The 16,172-nt window shown below is 41.6% G+C and overlaps 1 protein-coding gene across 4 annotated transcripts in view; it reads right to left on the minus strand.

Annotated features, from left to right (window-relative positions):
- KHDRBS3 (KH RNA binding domain containing, signal transduction associated 3) overlaps nucleotides 1–16,172 on the minus strand; it is a 182,933-nt gene that overhangs the window by 73,016 nt on the left and 93,745 nt on the right. For all 4 annotated transcript variants that reach the window (XM_057532293.1, XM_057532292.1, XM_057532291.1 and 1 more), the window contains exon 6: nucleotides 8,072–8,267. In XM_057532293.1, the coding sequence (XP_057388276.1) occupies nucleotides 8,072–8,267 (196 nt within the window). The remainder of the gene's footprint in view (nucleotides 1–8,071; nucleotides 8,268–16,172) is intronic.

Consider the following 16,172-nt stretch of genomic DNA (forward strand, 5'->3'; position numbering starts at 1 on the left):
ACGATCATCTCAATAGATGCAGAAAAAGCTCTCTACAAAATTCAACACCCATTTATGATAAAAACTCTCCAGAAAGTGGGCAGAGAGGGAACCTAGCTCAACATAATAAAGGCCATATATGACAAACCCACAGCAAACATCATTCTCAATGGTGAGAAACTGAAAGCATTTCCTCTAAGATCAGGAACAAGACAAGGATGTCCACTCTCACCACTATTATTCAACATAGTTTTGGAAGTCCTAGCCATGGCAATCAGAGAAGAAAAAGAAATAAAAGGAATACAAATTGGAAAAGAAGAAGTTAAACTGTCACTGTTTGCAGATGACATGATACTATACATAGAGAATCCTGAAGATGCCACCAGAAAACTACTAGAGCTAATCAATGAATCTGGTAAAGCTGCAGGATACAAAATTAATGCACAAAAATATCTTGCATTCCTATACACTAATGATGAAAAATCTGAAAGAGAAATTAAAGAAACACCCCCGTTTACCATTGCAACAAAAAGAATAAAATACCTAGGAATAAACCTACCTAGGGAGACAAAAGACCTGTATGCAAAAAACTATAAGACACTGCTGAAAGAAATTAAAGATGATACAAACAGATGGAGAGATATACCATGTTCTTGGACTGGAAGAATCAATATTGTGAAAATGACTATACTACCCAAAGCAATCTACAGATTCAATGCAATCCTTATCAAATTACCAATGGCATTTTTTACGGAACTAGAACAAAAAATCTTAAAATTTGTATGGAGACACAAAAGACCCCGAATAGCCAAAGCAGTCTTGAGGCAAAAAAATGGAGCTGGAGCAATCAGATTCCCTGATTTCAGACTATACTACAAAGCTACAGTAATCAAGACAATATGGTACTGGCACAAAAACAGAAATATAGATCAATGGAACAGAATAGAAAGCCCAGAGATAAACCCATGCACCTATGGTCAACTAATTTATGACAAAGGAGGCAAGGATATACAATGGAGAAAAGACAGTCTCTTCAATAAGTGGTGCTGGGAAAATTGGACAGCTACATGTAAAAGAATGAAATTAGGACACTCCCTAACACCATACACAAAAATAAACTCAAAATGGATTAGAAACCTAAATGTAAGACCGGACACTATAAAACTCTTAGAGGAAAACATAGGAAGAACACTCTTTGACATAAATCACAGCAAGATCTTTTCTGATCCACCTCCTAGAGTAATGGAAATAAAAACACAAATAAACAAATGGGACCTAATGAAACTTCAAAGCTTTTGCACAGCAAAGGAAACCATAAACAAGACAAAAAGACAACCCTCAGAATGGGAGAAAATATTTGCAAACGAATCAACAGACAAAGGATTAATCTCCAAAATATATAAACAGCTCATGCAGCTCATTATTAAAAAAACAAACAACCCAATCCAAAAATGGGCAGAAGACCTAAATAGAGATTTCTCCAAAGAAGACATACAGATGGCCAAGAAGCACATGAAAAGCTGCTCAACATCACTAATCATTAGAGAAATGCAAATCAAAACTACAATGAGGTATCACCTCACACCAGTCAGAATGGGCATCATCAGAAAATCTACAAACAACAAATGCTGGAGAGGGTGTGGAGAAAAGGGAACCCTCTTGCACTGTTGGTGGAAATGTAAATTGATACGGCCACTATGTAGAACAGTACGGAGGTTCCTTAAAAAACTAAAAAGAGAATTACCATATGACCCAGCAATCCCACTACTGGGCGTATACCCAGAGAAAACCATAATTCAAAAAGACACATGCACCCCAATGTTTATTGCAGCTCTATTTACAATAGCCAGGTCATGGAAGCAACCTAAATGCCCATCGACAGACGAATGGATAAAGAAGATGTGGTACATATATACAATGGAATATTACTCAGCCATAAAAAGGAACGAAATTGGGTCATTTGTAGAGACACAGATGGATCTAGAGACTGTCATACAGATTGAAGTAAGTCAGAAAGAGAAAAACAAGTATCATATATTAATGCATATATGTGGAACCTAGAAAAATGGTACAGATGAACTGGTTTGCAGGGCAGAAATTGAGACACAGATGCAGAGAACAAACGTATGGACACCAAGGGGGGAAAGTGGTGGGGGGTGGTGGTGGTGGTGTGCTGAATTGGGAGATTGGGATTGGCATGTATACATTGATGTGTATAAAACGGATGACTAATAAGAACGTGCTGTATAAAAAAATAAATAAAATTAAATTAAAATATTAAAATAAAATAAAATAAACAACCAGCATTTACTGAGCGACTACTATATGTTAGGTGGTAGGAATAGAAGAGTAAACAAAGACTTAAAGTTAGCGAGAAGTCAGACGTGAAAACGATATACAAACAAGTAACTACGAATTGTGGAAAGTGCAGGCACTGTGAGAGGCCATCATGAGAGCACAGGAGGTGGACGCGGGGAGGTTGGCAAGAATGTTTCCTAAGACGCAGGAGGACAAGCGTCTTCCCTAAAGCAGCTGTGACGTAGATTAACTGGAGATCAAACAGTTATTCATGAAGAAGTGAGCCGTGTTTACCGTGTGAATGCAGGGAATGACGATGAACGAAAGAGATCCTGGGCGCCTGGGTTCATGGCGGTGCTGTTCCCTCAACAAGGGCCCTGGGAGGAACAAGGCCCCTGCGGGCCACACACAGCCTGCACGGAGCTGCGGGCCTGTAGGGAGGGACTCAGGAAGGGGCCCTAGAGAGAGCTCGGAGGAGAGGCAGATCTAGTAGTCACTAACACACAAATGTCACGTGAAATCACGGCAATGGACAAGATTTTTCAGAGACAGTAAATAAAACGACCAGACTGAGTGTTTGGGGAATACGCAGCTACAGTCGTCCCTCGGTATCCACGAGGGATTGGTTCCAGGACCCCCTCGGAACCAAAATCCACAGATGCTCAAGTTCCTATATAAAACGGATATGTAGTTATATCTGCATATAACCTATGCATCCTCCCTTGTACTTTAAATCATCTCCAGATTATTTACAGTAATACAATGTAAATACTATTTAAATAGTTGTAAATACAATGTAAATACTATGTAAATAGTTGCCTGCATGTGGCAAATTCAAGTTTTGCTTCAGTTTTGGAACTTTATGGAACTTTTAAAAAACTACTTTCCGTTTGTGGTTGGTTGAATCTGAAGATGTCGAACTTGCAGATAATGGAGGGCCGACTGGACTTTGTGTGTTTTCTTTGTATGTGGAGCCTAAAGCAATTTGTAAAAAATGACTTCACTTTAGAAATTCACATGTAAGTTGCGCTCGGCCAGCAAGCATCAAACATGTCCTTTTGTGTAATTACAACGACATTTTGAATTGTTAAAGTGCTCTCATTGAATATATTCTGGGTTACACTAATTATTTGTCAGCTATTTAATTATCTGGACATAAGTAATTAATCAATGTCATTTTGGGGAGAGGTGCTTCTTATTCTCGAAAAGAGATGAGAAGTTACTGTAATTATCTCTAACTTTACTAAGTGAAAAGTGGAGCAGCAGGTCCCAGTTTGTACTCAAATGGTTGAAAACACATCCATTATCTGTTTTCTTCCTTTTTGGAAAAAAGCTAATCCTGTTGAATTGCCTTGTATTCTTAGAGTTATTCTCAGAAGACTGGTGTTCACAGAGAGGTGGTGAGCCTATACTATTCAAATGGCTACTGTGTGTTACATGTACTTTTGTGATAATAACCTTCTCACAGTGGAACAGATTTATTTGCCAACAGATGTTCTTCTTCAATGACACATACTCAGGGAATATTCTGTGACAGTGACTCCGATGAAGAACAGTGGGCTCAGATGACATTGTAAATGATCAAGTTATCTTCACCAACTCACCTTGAGAAAAATCAGTCCAATTTCAATAGGCACATTTTGACAAGAAAATACCTTTAAGTTATCAGGCTTTCTTGCTTGGGCTAATAGGCAACATTTTTATTATGGGCATATTATAACTATTTACTAAAAAAAATTTACATATACCATACATTGAGTTTTTTCTTGGGCCTAAAACTGTATTGAAATACCTTCGTTTTAGTATACATAATCTGAAGAATACTGAGTATTTTAAGGACTGAAATGTATACTTTCTCAAAAAAGCACCAGTTGTGGCAGGATCTGAAAGAACAGGTTTCATCCCCTTTTTTGTTTAAATAAGCAACTGATATGATTTCTTTGCATCTTTTATTCTGGAAATAATGGCCTCAGATACTAAATGTTAAATGAGAGTTAAAATAAGTAAACTGAATTGGTTAGATATAACCAACAAGTTCTATAGAAACAGAACATTTATTACCACAAATGTATTTCAAGGAAATCATTAAAAATTACATTTTTGAGTTCCAAAGGAATGACAAGCCTTTTTTAGAGATACAGATGCTCGGAAATTCTTAAACAGTGAAAGTGCTATTTCATTTTTTTTTTTTTTGTTTGCCAATCAATGTAATAATGCTTTGTTTATTATTATTTTTTAAATCCTAACCCATCCCATTCTTCCTAATGGTTCTCAGTTCTCATTTCCCTACTTAAGGTAGCTTTTAACCAGAGAATTATTAAACTGCAAGGGACCACAGAGGTTACGTAATCTCCTGCCATCCTTTGCTGCACTCCTGATGACAGCAGGGTACAGGATCTGCTGCACTCTCCCCAAAGGTGAGGAGACCTTATCATCTCAGCTCGCAGAGCGCTGGTTTCAATCAAGCACGGGCTGTTCAAGATAGAACACAGGCCTTGCATCGTGAACCCGGCATCTGCTCCTTCTGTATCACCCTTGTGACGTGGGGAAAGACACTAACTTCCCACATCTGAATTTCTCACCTGTACAACAGGATCACAATACCTCTCTGAGTGGCTGTGAGAACAACATGACATGACATATAAGAAAGTGCCTCATGGAGAGCAGTTTCTCGTTAAATGTTACGTCCTTCTTGAAAGCATTCTCATACTGAGATCAGACTTATCATACGTGACTCTGTTATTTTCAGGAGCTACACAGAATCAGTCTTACGTCTTTGTAACCTGCAACTGCCCTCTGAGCACAAGAATAATGAAGGGAAGATCTTTTTCTAAATGCCAACTATCATATTCTTCCCACGGGACGGTTACAATAATTGACTTAGAAAAGATCAATGGCAACCTTCGTTAGGAAAACTTACCTGGTCTCTGTGCAGGGTTGTCTAGTCCAGTAAACATTTACTAAGTGCTTACAATGTGCCAGAAACTATGCTAGTGGCTAGAGACTAATTACAAGACACAGTGCCTTTCCTGACAAGTCTACAATCTAGAAACAGACGTATACTAAGTGAAGATTGCACTACACAGTGACATGCTAATAAGATATAAACCGCTAAGTGACTAAAAACGACAAAGCACACAGGAGGCATTTGGGGTGGGTTCTCCACAGGTGGCAATTTTTAAAAACTCGGTCTTGAGAATATTCATCCATTCAGCAAACATGTACTAAGGACCGACTATGTGCTAGACGTTATACTAGGTGCTGAGAATACAAAGGTGGGTGCAGGGGTGGGGTCGGGGGTCCCTACTCCCACGGAGTTTAGAGTCTAATTTATGGTTATTCCAGTTCAATGGAATAGTTATTTTAGTATACTCTAAGAAGACCAGCTTCAACTTTCCCACTTGCCACGTGAATGAATAACCATTCTGGGGGGTTCCAGGACCCAGGCTAAGTCGGATATTTTGTAGTATACCCACATGATCTAAAATCCTAGAAATAAGCAAATAAACAAAATAATTTTTTAAAGGTTTTTTTTCCCCTTCCCATGCTGCAAAGCTAAGCGTACAGTGCGAGTAATCTTTAGAATCTCAAACGGTTAAGACCAATGGCAAATTATAAGCAAGACAGCCAACGTGGCCGTCTGTTATGTGAAGGCAACGCTGTGGTGTGGCAGAATGAGTACGAGCTGTGTTGGAAATGCAGCCTCAGGGACAATGCGTGCCCGGAGAGCGCCAGGCGTGAGTGTGGGTTCACGCGACGCGGGCTGCCTTTCTGCTCAGAGCCCTCCAGCCCTCGTCTGCTCCTGACAGGACACATATTCTTCTGCACGGCCACCATCCCATTAGCCGTGGTAGTGGATGGGAAGGGGTGTTATTAACTCAACAGAGTACTTTGCAAATCGACTGTTTTCATGCCTTTCCCATCACTTATCAATAAAACTCAGAGCTAAACACAGAAAAACCAAGTGCCTTGAATTTCTCTTCCTTTTGCTCCCCTCGACTTTAACCTTTCAAGAAATTTTTATTTGTATTCATCTAATTTCATTTGAGACTCACCAGGGTATACACACTGAGACAGAGGATGTGTGTGTCTGGTTCACACTGTAGGAATTCAATCGATCTTTGCTGAGTGGAAAGATGAATTAATGTATGGAAAGAAGGCACTGGCTCTTTCTGAGACAGGTGGATTGGTGGATTTAGCCAAAAAAAGCTAAGTACCTTGCCTGACTCGTACCATGTTTATAGCACAGGGGGGCCTAGGATCCAGGTCTCCCATACCCCCTGCCTTGGCGATTACGGCGACACCATCCAGCCACATCTACAGCACCCAAACCTGAGGGAACTCAAGGCACGCCAAGGTGGAAAAAAGCAGACACTGGGCCACCTCAAAGGAATTTCACAACATTTCCTTTCCTTCAGTCTCTGCTACTCTCATGAGACTCAGCCTTTGTGGATGAATTTGAGGCACAACTGCCAGCTTGGTAAGAATACTAGTAAACAGGACCACGTCCAACTGTAAAGAACACAGAGCCGAGACACAGACACAGCCTTCCCCAAGTGAACAGCCAAATGGTGAAGCTGTCCCCATGGCACTTATTTTCAGAATATAACTCGCTGAGCTCCCAGCGTGCGCTCTGCCAGTGCAAAGGGGTGCAGCTCTCCGTCCCTGCCCTGCCAGCGGCCACGGTCAGGTGGGAGACTGCGGTGATGCTCAACAGGCCAGCTCTTGCCTCCCATGAGCTCCCCTAGTAACAGCTGACCTAAGTCTGCAAGGACAAACAGGAAACAGTCAGATGAGGGGGAGGAGCACTCGAGGCCGAGGCTGCTACACGAGGAAAGTTCTGGAAGCCTAAGAGGACGCAGCACATTTAGGGAATTATAAGAAGTTCAGTATGACCAGGACAAAGACTCAGCTCCTTTGGTGGCTGCAGATGACACTGAAGAAGTTGTCTGTGGCCCAGGGATTACTGAAAGTTCCAGAAACTGTGCAAAGAGGTGCTGAGCTCCTAGCAAGAGACCTCCATTAAAGGGAGACATGAAAACCTACTGGTTCTGGCATTTTAGGCCTGTCAGTACTTCCCCTTCTTTGACAACAGTTCATATACTCTTTCTTTAATACTTTCAATTACTAATATGAAACATCTATCCAGTACTTATCTTCCTCATTTATGTTAACCAGAAAGTTACAGTAAGAATCCCAGGGGTTCTGTATTCTTGTTAAAGATTCCGCCCTCCCCACCCCCTGCCGCCCATTTTCCATGGATGTATTTTCTTTCTCTTATGTTAAATAAGTCTATAAACCATATCAAAGAATTATGGAATGATAAATGGGAAAACTGATAATGCAATAATGTAAAAAACTGGGAACTTTTATTTTCTTCCCTGAAAAGAATTTCCACTAAGAATCGGTATTCAGCAGCACAGCTTAAGTGGAAACACTGAAGGGTAAAAACAGCTTGGTATACGTAGGCGACTGCTTTTTAAATGACTGAATCGCTCAGAGGCAACCTGGAGAGGACTGTGGACGAGTGCCACGCTACACTCCTGGGGGCTGCCCGCACGCCCCCTTGACCTGGTCTTGAACCTCGCCACCACCCAAACTCATCTTCCATATCTGAGGTTTAAGTTATTTGACCAAAGAGGTTATTTCGTTCACATTTTCTGTGCCTCTGGTACCAAGTACTTATTTAGCACTCAATAAACATTTGCTAAAGAGCTAAAGCAAGGTGAGGGATACTGGTCACAACACCCGACGCTATGTCTGGGTCACAGATCATCAGAACACCTCCACTTACATAATCTCTGTAGGTCTCTTGTGTTGGGGGCGGCGGTGGAGGTCTGTACCCAGCTGGGGGGACGCCTCTTGCTCTGGGAGTGAGAAGTCCTCTTCCTCGACTCACTGGCCCTCGCGTGGAAAGGACTCCCCTGGAAGTCGGCGTCCCTCGCGGTACCCCGACTCCCACTGGCCGGGCCGCGACTCCTCCCCTTCCCCTGCAAGCAAAAGGGTCAAATTAGCAATCTTCATGGTATTCTCTAGCATTCCACTGTTCGCATGCATTTATACCTCACAAAAATCAGTGTTCCATGATTCTGTAAAAAGAAATAAGGAAACCATACGCAAAGTGAAAACTAAAAGCAAATGCGAAACAGGTACCTACCTAAAGGAAGGAAATTAAGTCATTTAGGCAGCTAGTCCAGCAACAATAAATATGGTAACATCAGAGAAACCCCGGGAGCCAGTGCCTGTCTGGGACACAGAACAGGAAGCTGACGTCTGGGGAGGCTGCATCCACCGAGCACCCCTCCATCACGTCCTGCCAGGGCCTCAGGCAACCCTCACTCCAACACTGCGGCTTGGGCCTTGCCTGGCTTGTCCACGGGCAAGGAAACGGAGGCCTAAACAGATCTTAAGACTGTCTGAGAACACACAGCTGGCAAACCCGGGACGAAAACAGACATCAGATTCCACGGGAGAGGGAATAAAATGAACTTTCCCAAACAGTGTATCTACTACCTAGGGACTGAAAACATCATTCTTAGGTTAAATAAACACATATATTTTCTGAAGTAGAATTCAACATATTCATGTATTTCTAACACAAAAGGCTCATTATACAATGAGACTTCCAAGTCAGAGAGGAAGGCAGGAAGCAGAAGAGCCCAACGTAAGCTAAAACTTGAGGAAGTGTGCAAGTCTTATGAAGAAATAAGGACAGAAATTTGGCTCCACCAGAAAATAAAGGCATAGCCTGACCCACCTCCTATGGACAATGTCCTCCAAACAAGGAGAACCAAGCAGATAACGTGGCTGCCTACAGACCAGTTCTCTCTTCTTCTCTCGTTTGACTGGGATAGCAAACACACAGCTGAGAGCTCAAATTCCACAGACAGCAGAGAAAATTAACAAAACCAAAAGCTGGTTCTTTGGAAGGATCAATAAAATTAATAAACCTCTAGACAGGCTAAACAAGAAAACAACAACAATATCATAAATGAAAGAGGGGTCATCATTAATGACCTCAAGGACATTAGAAGATAAAAAAGGAAGATGATGAACAACTCTAGGCCCACAAATTCGTTAACTCTGATGAACTGGACTAATTCCTTGAAATATACAAATGACCAAATCTCATACAAAGAGAATTAAATAATCTGAATAAAACTATGTTTATTAAAGAAATTTAATCAATAATTAATAATCTTCCAAAAAAGAAAGCATCAGACCCAGAGGTTTCACTGGTGAATTCTATCAAATATTAAAGGAAGAAATGATATCAGTTTTCCACTCTCTTCCATAAAATAAAATCAGAGGAAACATTTCCTAACTCACTCTCTGAGGGTGGTCACCGGACGTGCCTCCTGAAAATTATTTCTACATTACTAGTCAGAGGCTGGGACTGGCCTGGGCCACCGGGGAAGACAGAAGTGACCGGCCTCCACTTGGTCTTGAGCCCTTATGGGGACCTGTCACAGGAGGTGCCTCCCAAGATTTTTTTTCTAAGTCCACCTGTGGAAGCCACAACTGGTCAAGGGGTTGGGAGACAGAGAGGCCGAGGAAGGGTGACGGGGGCTGAGCTAGGTGGTCTCTGACATCCCGAGGAAGAGACATGTGGTCCAAGGGGAAACAAAAGACATTAAAGACATTATACAGTGAAACAAACAAGCAAGCAAACCATAAATCAGTATCTCCCATGAACAAAGACGCAAAAATCCTCAAAAACAGTAGTAGCAAAGTGAATTTAATAATGTATTAAACACGTCACGACCAAATGGGATTTGTTCCAGGTATGAAAGGCTGCTTCAGCATTAGTGAAAATCCATGTGACCACCTCGCCAAGAAGGCTCACCAAGAAGAATCGTAAGATCACATAAAGCAGAAAAGGTATTTAATGAAATGCAACATCATTCATGATAAAAACTTGGCAAACTAGGAACGGAGGTAAATTTACTCAAGTTAAAAAAGAACATCTAATGCAAGAGGGAAGAGATATGGGAACATATGTATATGTATAACTGATTCACTTTGTTATAAAGCAGAAACTAACACACCATTGTAAAGCAATTATACTTCAATAAAGATGTTTAAAAAAAAAAAAGAACATCTACAAAAACCTACAACTAATATCATATTGAATGGTGAGAGACTGAATGCTTTCCCCTTAAGATTGGGAACAAGGCAAGGATGTCCAGCCTTACCACTCCAATTAAAACTGTACTAGAAGTCCTACCTAATTCAATAGGACAAGAAAAGGAAATAAAACTTTTAAGATTGTGGAGGAAGAAACAAAACTTTGTCTGCAGGTGACATTTCCATGTAAGAATTCCCAAGGAATCAACCAGATCAAAACAAAACAAAGCAACCATACGAACAAACAATAAACTAGAACTAATAAGCACATGAAACAGGTCTTGGAATACAAAGTTAATAAGTCAACTGCTTTCCTACATAGCTCCAATGAATACCTGAAATTTGAAATTTTGAAATTAGTCACTAACACAACCAAGATGCCCTTTGTTCAATAGGTGAATAGATAAGTAAGCTGGGGTGCATTCATATAATGGAATATGATTCAGCAACAAAAAGCAATGAGCTAATAGTGGTAAGTCATGTGAATAGTATGTTCCCATGATATGATGTAATAAAAATAGCATTTTACCTCTGCGGTTTTTGTTCCCCAAACCTATAACCCTGGGCTAATCATGAGAAAAATATTAGACAAATCCCAAAGGAGGGACATCTTACAAAAAACCTGACTGGTACTTCTCAAAACTGTCAAAATCCATGACTTTCACCTTTAGGCAACTTGTGTTATCCCTTTTTTGAGCACTGTAAGTTAGATCTTTTTTTTGTTTGTTTTCATACTAGGTCATAAAAATCGGTGCAATAAAATTGGTGGTCTAGAGCAAGGACACTGGATTCAGATCGATTTCCTGACTGTACTTATTTACCTCTGCCTTCCAATTAACATTCAAACTAATCAAGAGTCTGAACTTTCCAAGACAGTTTCCTCAATTGTGAAATGGGATACAGAACCCATTTCTTAGTGTTATGGTGAAGGAAAAAATGGTAGGACATACACAGTATTTAGCCCATTTCCTACTCAATGAATATCAGCAACTTAGATAAATTTCAATCTCTCTGAACTGTACTGATAGACACTGTAATATCTATAGTCTTACTCACCTTTTTATCTCTGGTATACATCTAGAAAAATCTTCAATGTGATTAGAGAAAAGAGTAGTTTCTACTTATGGTACATCTCACTCATTTGTGATATTTCAGTCAATCTGTGTGTATTCAAAGTAAATAAGGCTCCTGCTTCTTTATCTAATACCCCATCCCTGCCATCCAAGGTACTATATCGATCACAAAATATTCAGTATTTCAATAAATTTGTGTCCTTTACCACACTGAAAGACATTACTTTATATTTAAGAAGCTCACCATTCTTTCTTATCATCATCGACATTGTTAGGTTATGTGCCCACTGGGTATATGGAATCATACTAAAGAATCCGTTATAGAATTTTAGACAAGTCATTTGATATATGTAGCTCGGGATACTTGTCTACAAGAGACAGTTTGAAGATTCGTTTTTAAGAGTTTGAAATCCCACGGGAATGGTGTCAAGCAGCACAGTCTCAGTACTGCTGTAAGTGGTCTCTGGTGAGAGGAAGGCACGCGGAGCGACAGGCCAACGTGAAGGTCCCGCTGCACTGCCCAGCGCTCACTCAACGCCACAAATGAAGTTCAGGGTAGAGATAAACAGCAGGGCTGATAACGTGGGATGAGAACAGAAAAAGCGCCTGGTAGATGACATTTATAACGACAATCAATGGGAACTTACTTATTTTTTACTTGAAAAGTTGATTCAAATTGATAGGATTGGGTGCCACACTGCTCAGAACGGGGATAAGGGAAAAGCAGAAACATAACACATCTGAGTAGAAAGTTTCATAAGCAAAGGGGTGTGACTGTAATGGTTCTTTCTGTTTGCATTTTTCAGCAGGGTGACCTTGGTTTCTGGTTTTGAAACTCAGATGTGAAAATAATTGAGAAAAGTTTTTTCCATGGGAAGAGTGCTTTGGATGATCAATAACTTCTTGCATTCAGTCAATTAGGAACTAATTATTCAGTTTATATATTAATAGGAGGTTTTAGGCTATGATGAAAAAGCACGTGATGGGGGTTTCCAGCACACCCACACTCAATACTCAAATCTAGTCCTGTCATCACTGGGCTGCTGAGCCTTGGTTTTCCCATCTACAAGTCCAGTTAATAATATCTAGCTCTTGCAGAACAGTTGTGAGGTTTACAACTGCATCAAGTGCCTAAGCTAAAACAGGCACTCAGTAAGTGGTAATTATCACGTGGACTTCTACTTGGACTCTTGTCCTGAATACTGTCCTTTTGGCTGCTAACTGAAGGGTGAGGAGAGAGAGAAGACAGAAGGTACAACTTGCATTTGTGCTCATTTCATCCATTCAGCAGCAGCACATTTATGTACATTTCATACATTTAGCAACAGTGATGCAGTGTGGTATAGAGTAAGAGTATATATACCACATTGTTTGGCTTTTGCTATATATTTCATGAGAAGCAAAAGTGTATGATAAAACAATGAATTTCGTGGAATTAGCTCAAGCTAGCTCCAGCATTATCAGCTGGGTGACCTTGGGAAACACAGGGGACGCTTGAGCCTCAGGAAGAGAAAGGCCTCCAGCTGATCACAGAGCGGGTGCCTGCCGGATCCAGTGTCAAGGTCTAGCCGGTCTCACAGTAAGAATAAGCTTTCCCAGAGATCCATCCGAGGATCAACGCTTGACGCAATAATGACCTGAGGGGTAATTTATTTTCCTATAGAAATCCTAACACATGTGACAACTTTCCTTCACCTCTCTGAAAGCTTAATCACTGAGATATTTTTTTTTCTTGCCAGAGGTTGACAAGGGAACGAGAAGCTGGACAGAAGGGAAAGGTAAACGCAGCCTATGGTCATAATCCCTCAGAACAAACATAAGAAGCCATCGGGGCTGATGGAGACTGGAAGTTCTGAATAGAGGACTCTGGCAGCTCTCTGACCACCTTTACAGATCATCTGAAATGCGGTGCTAGGGCCGTGCTTCTCCTCTCACACTTGATTGTGCACACACATCACCTGGGGCCTGGTTTCGGGGCAGAGTCTGCATCAGTACACCTAGGCTGGGGACTGAGACTCTGCATTTCAAGTGCTGCTGTGGGTAGCTTCGATCCAGAGGTTATAGACCTGTTATGAAACCTGTCGTTATCTCTTTTCTTTATTCTGCGAACCATCCAACCTTCAATGCAATTAAAAAAAAAAAAAAAAGACTGAGTAAGTGTTACGTTATTCTACATTGTACACAGTCTGTAAGAAATCCAATGCAATCTGTTTCTTCTCCAACAAGTTACAAACTGGTTACTAGTAAAACTGTTGACAACATAAGACAGTGTGAGAGAGTCCACCCTCTTAAAAGTACAAGAAACTTATCGTTTCATCCAGGGACATATCCCCTTGGAGACAGAGAGCTCGCTCCGTACTCTGAAGCCTGTCACTGTCTTCCAATTCTGATTGCTAGCATGTTTTTACTTTTTTTCCTTATAAACAAAAATAGCAAAAATCTTTATCATTTCTAAGTATCAACCTTACTTCTGCCTTCTGGAACTATGCAGCACAAGTCTTCCTCTGTGATGACGGTGAAATTGATAATAAAGGAGTTAAGAGAGATGTGCAATTTGCCCAAGGACTGATCAAATATCTGTGTTACAGAAATTCAATTTTTAGTGAGGGATCATTTTGAGTAATCAGAAAAGGAATCATGCCACAGTCTGGGCTTCAATGAGACATTTAAAAAATTAAGTAGGATATGGATTAATGTGTGCTCAACATCCTATCTCCATTTTACAGACGAAGAAACTAGGCTTAGCGAGGGAAGTTCCCTGAGACCACGCAGCTAGGAGGGGCTGGCAGTGACTCTGATTTTCCCATAGCCACACCCTAACTCCAGGCAGATGGCCCCATTTTTCCTGCTTTCAAGCCTTTGCCCCTCTGCATGGGATGACTTCCCTCTGGCACTACCTTGCCTGATTACTTTGCCTTCATCCTAAGTGTGTTCGTACCCACGCCCCCAATTCAGGATGATCTGTGCTATCGTTTATGCTTCCGCTTCACTTTTCCTCATATCCCTCGTGCTCTATTTCAGCCATTCTGCCATAACTACTTGTTTCTCTGACTTTCCCCTTAAAAATCCCAGAATGGCAGGACAATGACTTGGTCATCATCTCTGCAACTTCAATTTGTCAGAGAAAGAGCTCAGGAAAATGTGTGACATTAAATGACCTAACACCAGCAACTGACTGATGGCCAAAGAGGAAAAAAATTGATTAAAACTTCTGAAGAGCCAGGGTGGGGAGGGGCGGGGAGGGGACGCCCACTGCGCAGGAAACACCCACTGGGCTCCTTCCACCGTACAGGGCTGCAGCCTCTCAGCGGCGCTTGCTTGACATTATTCTAGGAAAAGTCAGTTGGCCTGATGGGTATCCAAGCCTTCCTTCAGCTGGCACTGGAGTCGACAGGAGGAGCGGGAACCCACACCCGCCTTCAGGCTGCGCTGACGCACCGTAGGCAGGAGAACCGTGCTCAGCGGCTTTTCTCACGTGTCTGCTCCAGGCTGCGCTTAAGTTACAAGTTCTTTATCAGAAGTTTTCTCGCTGTTTGCCACATTATTTGCCTCAGTTATTGCCTTCCCAAAGCCTATTAAGGTGATTTTAAAAGAAAGCACACGTTTTTCTCCTTTTGCCTCCCCTGCATCAACTCCAGCGTGGCTGCACTAACACACACTCGAGAGCACGTGGACCAAAGGGAGTGGATGCTGACGACCGAGGGGCAGTCCAGGTCTTACGGCAAGAGGAGCAGAGAAGCTCGTGTGCGAGGAGAGTCCTCTAGTGTCTGCCCGGGGCGCGGGGCACGTGTGTGGTCAGCCACCGTCTGGGTTTTAAGAAAGGCACGGACAGCAGACACAGAGTTGCAAGGAAGGAGAGGAGAGTGACTGTTCTGGCAGGTCAGATGGTACAAGGTCCTCAGAAGGCAAATCCAGGAGGCAATCATATAGTTTACGTAACATCTCAAATTAATGGGTTTTTAAAATTGGAAATTCCTATAATTTTGGCTAGTAGAAAAAGAAATATATTATCATTTTCCTATATCCAGCCTTTCCTTAATGATAAAGAAGGACTTTTTAATAGAGATTGGTGGAATAATATAAATCATATCATATGCTGGTGAAATATTTATGGCCCATATATTAACTACTCAGTTTTCCTGATAACATTTCTCAGATACTGTGGAGAAGAATGTATCATTTTCTGTCATTAAAACAATCTTTAGCATCTATGATATTATTCATAATCCATTTTAAAAAGAGAATAGGTAGCATGTGAGAATCAGTGTGGATGAGAAAATGAGAGTGACCGAGCCCCATCTGATCCCCTGGTGTGGGAAGCTACGTGGTGCCCAACAGGCAGAGCAGCCGTGGCTACCTAACATCGATCACAGCAGCTGCTCAGGTGCCGGTTCTACAAAGATATGATGCCACTGAAACCAGTGGGGCACGACCTAGTGTTAAAACCATAAATGATTAACGTAAGCTGACAGTTCATGCAGTGTGTGAAAGCCGCCGATGACTGCAGTGGTCCCAGGAAATTGTAAACTCTCCACGGCAGCCCTGGGAGTGTGATGCAGCACCCCAGCACCCTGGCATACAGTCTGGGAAGTGCCATCGTGAGATCTAACATGGGGTTGCAGTCCACGAAAAGAAGAGATAAGGGGAAGGCAAACTCTCCAAAGAAACTGTAGCTGAAAATTTTCCCCATTTGAT

This window comes from Balaenoptera acutorostrata, chromosome 17, assembly GCF_949987535.1.
Source record: "Balaenoptera acutorostrata chromosome 17, mBalAcu1.1, whole genome shotgun sequence".
NCBI classification, from domain to species: Eukaryota; Metazoa; Chordata; class Mammalia; order Artiodactyla; family Balaenopteridae; genus Balaenoptera; species Balaenoptera acutorostrata.